This window comes from Acanthaster planci, linkage group LG09 (genome assembly GCF_054643075.1).
Source record: "Acanthaster planci isolate LZ-2023a linkage group LG09, COTS_SCS, whole genome shotgun sequence".
Classification (NCBI taxonomy): Eukaryota; Metazoa; Echinodermata; class Asteroidea; order Valvatida; family Acanthasteridae; genus Acanthaster; species Acanthaster planci.
In genome coordinates this window covers 325443-337585 of record NC_141785.1, presented here as the reverse complement: position 1 = coordinate 337585, position 12143 = coordinate 325443, and the positions used below count along the sequence as shown (strand labels likewise).

The 12143-nt window shown below is 40.6% G+C and overlaps 1 protein-coding gene across 5 annotated transcripts in view; it reads right to left on the bottom strand.

Annotated features, from left to right (window-relative positions):
• Positions 1-12143, bottom strand: part of LOC110982281 (serine/threonine-protein kinase TAO1-like) — a 58705-nt gene that overhangs the window by 15429 nt on the left and 31133 nt on the right. For 4 of the 5 annotated variants that reach the window (XM_087140999.1, XM_022240590.2, XM_022240589.2 and 1 more), the window contains 8 exons: positions 10362-10407; positions 9525-9674; positions 9097-9157; positions 8265-8356; positions 6479-6657; positions 5297-5497; positions 3045-3200; positions 1094-1273 (listed from right to left, as the gene is read on the bottom strand). In XM_087140999.1, the coding sequence (XP_086997125.1) occupies positions 1094-1273; positions 3045-3200; positions 5297-5497; positions 6479-6657; positions 8265-8356; positions 9097-9157; positions 9525-9674; positions 10362-10407 (1065 nt within the window). The remainder of the gene's footprint in view (positions 1-1093; positions 1274-3044; positions 3201-5296; positions 5498-6478; positions 6658-8264; positions 8357-9096; positions 9158-9524; positions 9675-10361; positions 10408-12143) is intronic. The other variant, XM_022240592.2, reaches the window with a different exon arrangement.

Sequence of the window (12143 nt, the reverse complement as noted above, 5' to 3'; positions counted from 1 at the left end):
TATGTAAACTGGTAATGCATTTCTGCACGCTCTACAAAACTGGGCATGTACAGTACACGTACATGTGTATATACATAAAAGGATTTGTTTACTATGGGGAGAACACAAAAAGCAGCTGAAGTCATGAAAATATAGTCATATTTCTGACAGTGTACAAATCCATACTGTACATTTGTGGTTTGACCAGTTTATGTACTGGTACACTCAGGTGTGCACCCTGCATACTGCACTCAAAATTTGAGAAAATCTTGGGAGTCCTGCTTATGTACATGTATGTAAGAGACATGTATGCTGAACGTCCCTGACATATGCAATGAAATCACACAATCAGAAATAACATGCTCTTTCTGTTCCTGGAGAGTGAAGACAGAAAAAATCACAAGCTTGGTACTTCACTCAACTGATGAAAAATTGGGTACCAAAAGAAAGGCACAAAGGGAATAATCAAACACCACAACACTAGGGACTTAGTACTTGGCCTTCCTATGATACGGACATTAATAAAGAATAAATACATGTATACCAATACAATAACTATGACCAAAATATTACATGTAAGTACATGTACGTGTAGTCTAATTCCATTCCATCTGGTTGTACATCTTGACATGATTACCAATATATATATATGCATGGAATTCAGAATGATCTGTTTGAAGCACAAATACCAACAGCACAGTAAATTATACATACAACAACATTAAGATGTTGAAACCACACAGCTACATGTACAAGTGGGAGGAGAAAGTGGTACATGTACATTCAACCAAAATATCAAAACAAGTGACAGACATACACTAAATGTAAGTGACAGACGTACACTAAATGTATTATTGTAATGAGGCATCAACAAGATGTGTGATGATCTTTAAATAGATAACGGTATTCTTGACACCAAAGCTTAACACAGACAGATCACCATACACATTTGAACATCACAGCATGCAACTCAGCTGGACATTCATAGCACTGACACCAGCACATGAATATGCAGCATGCACCATGTTACCCAGCATGCCCTAGATTTCCCCCTTTCATGCAAACCATCATTAGCCACATGCCGGAGTGCAAGGTCGTGTCAGCGGTCTGGTACCTTTCTTCTATTCCCCCGATAGCCCATCTTCATGGCATAGTTGGCGTGATTACTGGGCCCTTTCAGGGAGTGATAGCCCAGGGATATGTCCTGGGCCTTGCCCAGAGTTAGGTCTTGGGCAGAGCTGTAACCGGAGTGCATGGGTGGAAGACCACTGTATGCTTGGCAGTAGTAAGGATGCTGGTTGGGAAGGAGGGGGGGAAGGGAGTGTTGAAGACGACAATGGAATGATTAAGATGATGTGGGTGATAATGAAATGATGCTCACATTAATTACATGTACCTTACAACTATTATATAAAAAAAATAAGTAACACATGGGCCAAATGCAGCAGTAAAGGAAGGCTCAAATGGCATGTGCATCAATATTACTTTGTCCTTACAAATTTTTGTTCTCATGTTTCAAACAATTTATCAATCATTGAAAGAAATATAAATTTAACACTACCATGCAAATCCAAACAGATTTGTCGTTTCAAGTTTTCAGAAAAAAAGACTGTCTCCCACCCTCTAAAATCCTTGACATGTTCAACAGGTGCACACTTTAATTCAAAAACTAATTTACTTAGTACACTACAAACTGTAGCCAAGAGAAATCTAATTCTACACATTAGTTTGTTTTCAAGGATTGCTCGCAGTAAGTCACATCAACCATGTGCCCTTACACTAAATTGAATCAGAAACTCCAGGCATCAACCAATCAGAGCACAGATCCAAATAACACATTGCGCAAGTGAGCGACTGAAAAAAGCAGCTCCAACAAATGTGACTTCAGCGCAATTTGCAAGATAGTAACAAGTCATAAGAACCTACCGGTGCAAACACATGTTCAGTTCCTGCCAATCTACAAGTATCTGTGCTCTGGCCCATACAACACTGCACCTGGTTCCAACTAAACATGCTTGCTCAGGTCAAAATTCATTCAGGAATAATTATGTAAGTATTGTCATGCAACACCAATGTTCACGGAGCCTCCCATCATCTATGTGTACAACACCTATCTCTGAAATAAATAGATTTGTTTGGAAACTTTAGAACATTTTGCACACTTAACGACTGTATTTACATGTAAACAAAGTAAATAATGATTCTTACGGCAACAGTTTATGTACCATATATCTAAAGTTGTTAAAGTCTTAAAAACAATGCTACTGGGGAACACATATGTATATTTCATATTTGACCCTCCAAAAGTAGCCATTGAAACTGTTCCTTCTTTAATGTGTACATAACTTGCAACAGCGTATTTCATTACTGTACCCCGTAGGATGTAAACTGGTGGATTTGTCATACATGTATGTTTCTGATTAATCTGTACAGAAAAATGGTTCCTGCAATGCTTGATTTCTGGTTACTAGCCACATACATGGATACAAAGCAATGCACACACCCTAGAAATGCAAAGGGTTTTTATAGTTAAAAGTTAACACAAAACCTGACTGCCTGACTTACACTGAAATACATGCCATCAATGGTACCCAGTAAGACAACCAACCTCAACAGGCTAGAAACATATGTTCAACTAAACTACATGGAGACTACCTATCACAAAGGTATATCCCACATGACTTGGTTCTGCCACATTCCTCAGTGAAACTTCCTCAACTAAATGTCCAGAACACTCAGCAACTCGGGCAGGAAAATGATTTGAGGAATTAACCAGTTGGTGAACATTGTCAGGGATCAATACCTAAAATCACTCCCTGTCTGGTTTTCTAAGTCTCTCAGACATTTTGACCTAAATCAGTCATGCTTTGTCAAAGGTAGAATAATTTTGAAGTTTAAAGAATTGAATGATACCCCAAATGATTTTAATGGCAGATTTTGAAAAAAAAGGAGCAAGCATTCAACATGAATTACACGTCCAGCAGCTTCCATCTTCCTAAGAAAGTGAGCAAGATCTTACTGAAGGAGTGAGTAAAAAAACCTACCCTAATTTTAGCTGTACTCACCCTAGAGTCCCTTGAGAAGCTATCAAACTCCGCTGATGGACCTGGAAGACTGTTGATGCTACCACAATTACTGCTACTTTGGATGCTATCCTGTATGCTGTGTTGGCTACCTATACTGTTGCTCCCACTGGCTTTGCCACCAAAGACATCATCTCCCTGTGAGAGGGGTAGGCAGAGATGAGAATGAATGATTTGTCTACGGAGCATGAGCTACGCTTGTGGTTTTTTTTCACAAGCCTTCGCGGGCAGACACTGAGTATGCACTGTTATAATAATCAGGCAGGGCAAAAAAAATTCCAAATTAATTACATCTCCCCAGCACAAATCCATCCTTGGCAACCAATACCTGTTAAAATGCACAGTCTTCGTATGTGCACCAGGCACTTAGTTAAAACAGTTCCGACCATTTCTTTTCTCTGCCACTGGAGAAATACCGCCACTCAGTACAAATACATGTATGTACATGTAATGTGGACAGCTACAGAGAACTACAACAATTGAACTCATACCGTGGGAAGCAAGAAAGGCTTGATACAAGTATGACACTTCAAGAACACCAGGAAATACTGCTGGAACAAACCATTTCTCGGTTCTAATGGGCAATAATGAAAGTCGACTAAAACCTGACAGAGCAACAGTATCACTTTCAGTAACCCTGGCAGCAATTATCACATGACATTTCACAGAAATCAAAGCGTGCAACCTTTGTAGCCATAAGCCTTGTTCTCATGGAAACAGTCCCACCACCAAACTGGATGTTACTCATGGATCTATCCTCTGTCTTCTGAATTCAAGACTACTCTTTCCTCTGAGTGCCTTCCAGGTCTGTACAGTGTGAGTAACTTTCCAGGAAACAGCAGGTTGTGAGAGTGCACTGTTCCCAGGGTCGTTCCTAGGGCCTCCAACACGGCCTTTAACATGCCTGTATGCATTTGAATCACTTTCCTTCCAATTGTCTGTGGTACATGAATACTGCCATCAAGCTAGCAGAAGTCCTGCTGTACTACATCCTTCCTGTTTCAGCACCATGGACGTGGAGCTGCATGTATACAGTCACTATTACTCTTCAATAACCACTTGATTGCATGTGCAATCACACAGACTTTGGACTCCTTGAATCACTACATGTTCTTACAGGGAAATTTTTATAACAGGTGCTTTTTGGTTTTACTTTAATATTAAAAAGGGTTTTCATCATGAACATATGACACAAAATTGTGTTATTTATTGGGTATCTCATGGGTCACAGGCATATTTGACCCTGGGAAAAAAATAGGAAAAAGCTCCCTGCAAATCTCCAAAAGTATGACTAAAGTACAGAATACTGGCAAGCAAGGAAATAACAAAAAAGAGAAAAGAAGTCTGAAATCCTATCAATAAAGAAAGATATCATGCCCAGGGTTATCTTTGCACCGTTATGCACAAACGGCCACTGTAGGACCCAAGTTGTGACAACAGCCCCATCAATCACCCAAACATTGGCAGTCAAATGAACCACTGATCTAACCAGCCAGTTCAACACCACACCACTCACAAAGAGGTTCCTGTTGGATAGGCCTATTTCCAGTTTCTATCAGTGACCAGCCTGTTGACCTCGTTGCATGCCCATACTTCCTGATTGCATTGCAACTGTCATCACCTGAGCATGTATACGGCACTTGTCCAACAGATGGATGTTGGCACAGAGACTAAGGCTTACCAGTTATTCCCATATCAGCCCTCCCCTCCCCCATATTCATACATCCCCAGGGAAAGGAGTTCATGAAATGCTCGGATTAACTCCACTACCTCAACCGTCAGAACTGCTTCATTCTTGCAAGCTTATTCTGCAAACTTTAACAATTCACCACAAGGCATGTTGAAAATATATGTGTTTAACCATGTTTGGAGAATGCATTGGGGGCACTGTGACAAATATCCAACACAGGCAAATTGAAACCTTCAACCAATTTTTTTTTAAATGTCTGTTGAGGAGTCTCAAAAGTTGCAAATATGACTCTGTGAAGTCTGTCTCCTTTCAGATTGTAAATAGGCAGTGTCTCTTCATGCTTTAAAAATTACATTTACATATCCTAGCTACTCACGGCTTCAGTGAACCAATCGCCTTTGGTATCACTGATCAAGTTTCTCATGAGTGTCATTCCACAGCTACTCACCAACTCACTGACTCCATCTTTAGGGTCTTTTTCCCTTCCCTCCCCTTTGGTACCACTGATCAAGTCTCTCTTGAGAACCATTCCATAGTTACTCACCGACTCACTGACAGAGTCACTGACTCCATCCTCAGGGTCTTCCTCTCCTCCGTCCCCTTTGTTGAGATTGAACGTTTCTGTCATGAGAATTTTCCTCATCTTACGATAGTTGATGTTGTCTAGTTCCCGGACTATTCGCCGTGTTCTCTCAATCAGATCTAGGATGACACTGTTGACCCGATCCCTTCGAATGAACTCGTTCTATGAAAGTAATAGACAATGATGTCACTATGGACTGATTAGAAATGTATCATGAGCTAAATAGGAAACACAATTTAATAATTCTCTGATGGGCAGAATGAAGGTAATGGGCAGTTTGTTGGGTGACCTCTTTATCAAACTTATTTCTTGATCATTTGATCTATTACCCACCTTGCTATGTGGCTCTTATTCATACAATTTCAACACATTCTAACACATTCTGAGGGGACACTGAAATTGTTCACAGAGGTTCAACACCACGAGGGGACACTGGAATTGTTCACAGAGGTTCAACACTACGAGGGGACACTTGAATTGTTCACAGAGGTTTAACACCATGAGGGTAACAGTAGGAGCATTTAACCAAATAACTTTTTGAGTTTTTTTCAACAGAAACATTTGGCAATGCTGTGGGAAGAAAGTGAAGTGAAAGTTGAGATACACCACGTTAGGGGACTCTACTATACCAACTCAGCTACCAAACTCTACACTGGAAGTTGTTCTCTTTGTTTAGGAGGCAAAAGTCATAATGCCCGACACACCATATTGCCCAAAACAAATGATGCAACCATCATGACTGGGATCACTCAAGAGGATACAGCTTTTTTCTTCTTGTAGAAAAAAAATCCAACAAATCATATGAGGCGTGTAACCAGGTGCATACATATTAATTATAAGGATGAACAAAGAAACTGATTTTTAATTTCAAAAAGTAGTTTATGTATGTAGCACAGTGGACAAGTAACTGCAAAAGAACTAAGGTTAGGACTGGCACATGTACACTAGAAACAACTGACAAGACAGCTTATGGGAGGTGTAAAAATGCATATACATGTAAAAGGAAAAACTTAGATGTAAATATCAGAAAGGCTATTCAAAAAGAGATACAAAAAAGGGTCAAGAAGCTTTGCATTCCCTGATCTTTGTCTATTGCAATGCTATGTGAATCTTATATTATTGTTTGCCTTGCGCCTGACTTACCGCACATAACTGTACCGCTGTGGGTCTGTGCTCAGGATCTTTGGCAAGGCAAGTCTCCACAAAAGACCGGAAGGCACTGGACCACTCGGTGGAGTTTGCTAGACTCGGTGGGTCATTCTGAGCAATGTGGTACAGGGCACTCATGGCATTCATGTTGAACAAGGGAGGTTTCCTCTCCGCTGTCAAAGGACATACAAATACACTTGTGCTTCAACCCTACACATAAAAACTACACCAATTTGGTGACATCAAGACAGCACATGTAGGCTGACCTCTGACCATAACTGGAATTACACAAAATCGGCAGGAACACCTGCAATGATATGCTCAACTATTAAAAGCACAGTGACTCCATTTCCAATTGCCACCTCAATGGTGAGAGCAAGATGACAGAATGGCAGACACTATGCTGGTTAGTTTACAGGATTCATTGGTGATACAATCTACAAATGTTTGCCTGTATGTGTAGGGTGGGATGACTTGACATAAGTGTGCCGGCATGTGTCCAATGGCTAAATGTATGCATACATACACACACATCCCTTGTAGTCAAATATTTGATCACGTAAATTGACTCGCAAAATAGCAGCCATAAAATGAGTCTCCATGAACTCAACATAAAAGTGGCATTGTTACCCCCTTGACGCCGGGACTTTTTTCTGAAAGCCGACTCAGAGAATTCCAACCTCGCTTGGCCATGAAGGCCACCTGCCAAACCACAAATTCTTGGTTTGTGGCCCTCGTGCTCTGCATGCTTTGATTTGCACAGTGAAATGGCTCATTGTTCGGTGGCATGCGGCTCTATTCACGCTTTCACATTCCCGTTGCCTCTTTTCAAAGTGGGGACTATTGTGAAGCTGGTGATTATGATGCAAAGTCAGCCTTTTCATTTCTTAGCAACACACAAAGGCCAATCACCATATATACAAGAGCCAGGGTATGCCTTCTTTCACGGTGTTTGCTCGAGTGTGGACCGAGAATAATAGCTGAAAAACGGGCTAAGGGATCTCAATTTTTAAGGCGGCTCTTACCGCTTCGCAGTGCGAAAGGGTTGATACACCACAGCATCTAATGCTGAGTTCATCATTAGCAATGACAAGACGACTCATACAACATTGGTCATGCTGACAATGGTCAAGGATTTTTCATGTGGAACATGCACGTTAACCCGTAAAGGTGGAAATTTTACAGAAATATGGCACATCTATGCTTGTCATGTAGAAGCGACATCATGTGTGCAGCTTTAGGGCGGGAATTGTAAAGAGTCCCCGCTGTGTGGTGATGTGTAATTTCCTTTTTGTTCTGGAGATTGGCCCAATGCATTTCTGACAAGTGGTGTTGTCTGTACTAACGTGGCCAGATTCCATGAGCATCCAGCAGTATTGTATCACTCATTGCTGGAGTGCTGGAGCACTTTTGTCCCCGCTGATAATCCGTGGGCACTGGCAGCAGCAAACAATGGTACTGTTTCAAAACAATGACGAATTACCTCCACTAAAAATGGCCAGAACTCTGCAGAAAGCATATGAACAGTGACTGGCAAGTCCCAGCAGCTGACTTACAGCAAGTAAACTTTTTCTAAAAACCCCGAGCAACTTTATTTTTCTTTATAAAGCAAGTTCCGATTTCAGGCACCCTTGCCATGTTTATATGGCCAAGGTCTCCGGTATTGGGCTCCCTGGCAAGAAGTGGTTAAACCCCCCTCTCTGTTACTGAGAGCAGGTACTTGCACACAGTATCAACAGGCATTTAGCCTTTGAGATAAGGCAGTTACAAAGGGACTTACCTAGCTCAATACATGTGATTCCTAGTGACCAGATGTCCACTTTACCATTGTACTGACCTTCGTCCATTGCAAGAATTACCTCGGGAGCCATCCTGCAACACAAAACATGCAAAAAAAGTTCTTTACACACATGGGTAGTGGGAAATCTCTGACTACCAGTCTTGGGAGCTCCAGAAGACAGGCAGTACACGTGTGTCATTTTAACAAGCCTCCAAGGAACAGATCAGCTGCACTGATGCCATACACCATTCAAGAACCTAGTGATTCATCATCTTTGACATCAGGATGTGGTTGAGTTGGACATTGTTGTGCGTGGTGTTAGACCACGTTAACTGCACACATACCTGGATTTCTTCATAAATAGGCCACTTGATAGTTAGTTTCCATGCTAACCAGTCACCTGATGGCCAGTCACATGGTGGCCAGTCACATGGTGGTGTCTGTTTCTACAAGGTTTCCAGTTTGAATCATGTGACTTTCATTATGTATCTGATTGTTGTTACATAAACATCCTGTCTGGTGGAATTGGGATGTTATCCCCACACCTTCCTGGTGAAATCGGATCCGGTGAGCTCCGATGCAAAATTAAAACATGTTTGGTTTCATCCATTTGTCTGGTGTAGGGTCAGATCAATCTGATTTTTGAGTGCACACCTCTGTCTGCATACTCACCAGGACCCAGTGGTCCAGTGAACCTGTCAAATTATAAGGGTGTATGATGGACTTTGGCTAACGTATGATATTGTCAGTACTTTGTGAATGATTCGTTCCTTCCATAAACGTTATAAATGGTCCATTGTCAAAATGCACAGAAGAAACTGTCATTACTCACCAATATGGAGTACCTACAAAGGAGTTGGCAGGACTTAGAAAAGATGCAGACCCAAAATCGGCTGTAATCAAATGAAGGACAGGAACCAGTGAGCGCAGAAAGTTCAACACTTTGAAAGAGAGACATCATTTGTTCTATACACAAAAGCTAATGTGTACAATGTTGCCACATTCTGTACACTTTGGGCAGTTAGAGCCCCTTTCCTGCTTATTCCTCATTGTGCTGAATCAAACAGGATCAAACAGCACACAGTATTTTCTTGATCTCAGTAAACAGTCTGCTCAACCTAGGGAAGTTACAGTGTGTTCTTTGCTACAGATGGTGCTAGAGATGGTCAAGGTTTTACTTCATGGGGAAAGCGGTCTCCATTAGGATAAGCTTATGGGAAGGCAATGGCTGTTTACACTGGAAAGTTGCTGTAAGTATACCTAGTTTGACCGTGCCATTCTCTGTGAGTAGTATATTGCCTGCTTTCACATCTCTGTGTATTCGCTGATTACTGTGTAGATAGACTAGTCCGTTCAGAGCATCTTCACATATCGCAGCGATTTCATCCTCTTGTAAGGGCTTTTTATGAACTGTAATGAAAAGCAAATGAAGACAAGTATGATCAATTCACAAAAAAGAGAGAGAAGATATCAATTGAGTCCCCAAAATGGATGTAATTGCTAAAATTGCGAAACTTATGAGGCAATACTTAGCATTTCACACCACATTACACAAAATTTATGTCCGATACTGCAAGAATTTACTTGAAATGAATTCACTTATATTTACTGCCCACATGGTGAGTGCAGTCAATGGGAATGTCAGCCTCATCTAACACCAATCTTGACACCAAAGCAAAATTCCAACAACATTACTTGTTTCTCCTTTCCATTTCAACAGGCTGTTGTGTGAAGTGGTACCTTTTTGAGTGTGACACTGGTGACTTTGCTTCCAAATTAACATAAAGCACACCACTATACTGTACATTTATTGTATTGCAATTATTTCGACATTTACCATGAACACCTTAGTAGTGTCATTGTATATTATAAGTTTTGATTTTTACACACTTGGTTAAGACTGTCAAATTTTGAAGTGGAATCTCAAAATGTTATACATATACTTTTTCCTATTCATGTCCAGATCTAACGACCCAATGAGAACATTTAAATATGCCTTGACTTTTCTTGCCTAATACCAGTACATGCAAGGCCACCATGCCGGCTTGGGCCATGTATAGGTTCAACTGTAAAGGACAGATTTATGGAAGTACTTACCTTCTATAATATCTGAAGCCGATCCTAAACAATACTCCATAGATAGCTACAAGAAGACAACAAAAACATATCCTATTGTTAAACAAAATACTGTTTAAAACAGATCAAGTAAAGAGCACATTGATGGCTATATTTGACAACTTACAATCCAAAATGTGCACTTTTTAAAAATTCAATAATGACCCAGCTTTTCCAGAAAAGCAAAGGCACTGTTTGTGTGATGTAAATCCATTATAATACTGTTCAGTATACAAGTTTTTATGTTCAAATTTTGAACCCAAAATTTGCTCTTTGAAAACATTTATGAGAAAAGGTTGCTTGCTGGCTTATTACCATATACTTATACAACAACATTGCCAAAGGAAATGAAAATCTTCATCAGTTGGTGTACAAAAAAATTGTAATTTTTTGTATACAAATCAATGCAACACTGAGTTAGCGCTTCGGATTACAATGTATATCCCAGTTTTGCTTGTGAAAATACAACTTCATATTATCATAAAATAAACAGAAAGGTGCAATTTCAAGGATTTTAGTTAAGAATTTCTACTACATGGTCTCTTTGAGGGATGTATTCAATCCACTGATTTACTGGACAGCCAAACAATGCATTGACTGTTCAATGCCACTGTCTAGTAACCCCCTTAAGTAGAAGCACCCTCTCATTGGTTGAAAAGAGCCATGCTGGTGGGAAATGTTCATTTTGTTGATAGTGACTCAAATGTAACACCTGTATTTCATAGTCATTTGTGAACCAGTAAAGTGCAGTTCCCACCAAAGAAGCCTCAGTTGCTAGGAAAATCGCACCCTCTCTTGGCTTCGCTCAGGGCCTAATGAATAGGTTGAGTTAATATCAATCCGTTGTTGAATTTACCTTTTCATACTTCACATGTACAAATACTTGTGAAGCCTGAAGAGCATTTACACTTGTTTAAACACTTGGCTACTGAGTTGTTTAAACATTGGAGTCAAACAACACTGAAGATGGACACCCAAAGAGTGTTCTGTTCATGCACACATAGGATGTGCTCATATGCATTTAGAGTCAAGGTGACTGCACTCTTGCACAAATTTTAAAAGACTGTATTTCTTGCAGAGTTTATACTTTGATACAGGTAGATGTGACAGGAAAATGCAGTGCTGCATTCACAGTGAAAAATGGAATACAGGAAGAGTGAATGGCCTAACTTCAGTCTGTAACTTGTTATACACGTATAAAGATTTAGACGCAGGCCTACATGTACTGGTACATATATTTATAAATTTAATGCATATAAGAGTGATGACTTGTTCTTCACATCTTCAGAAAGGTCATGGCATTAGGTTTCTGTGTTAACATGGAAATGAAGTGATGATTCCATATTGCCAGGCCATATAAGCTACCACTGCCCAGATTTGTTTGTAGGAAAACTGCAGGGTGCAGAGGATTCCCTACCACAACCAAAAAGGGAAGTGGGATTTTTGCATTCTGCAAGCAAATATCTGCATGAAGCTGGAAAGAGGAAATACCAGCCGGTATTGAGGGAGGAAGGAAAGGAAGGGTGGAGTCCCACCAGGAATAACCCACCACCAGCTGTAGGGAAAGTAGCAGGGCAAACAGCCACTTTGGTACATGTATTTCAAAAAGGTGAGGTCATATGGGGAACAAGGCATGCAAGCTGAACATGTCCAGTGCACTGCCATGCTGACAGGGCCCACCTTGTGCATCAATGCTGCTGTTCTCTAATGGCTTACTGACATGACATGGACATGTACCTGCTGTTAGGATAGTGACCAGGCCAA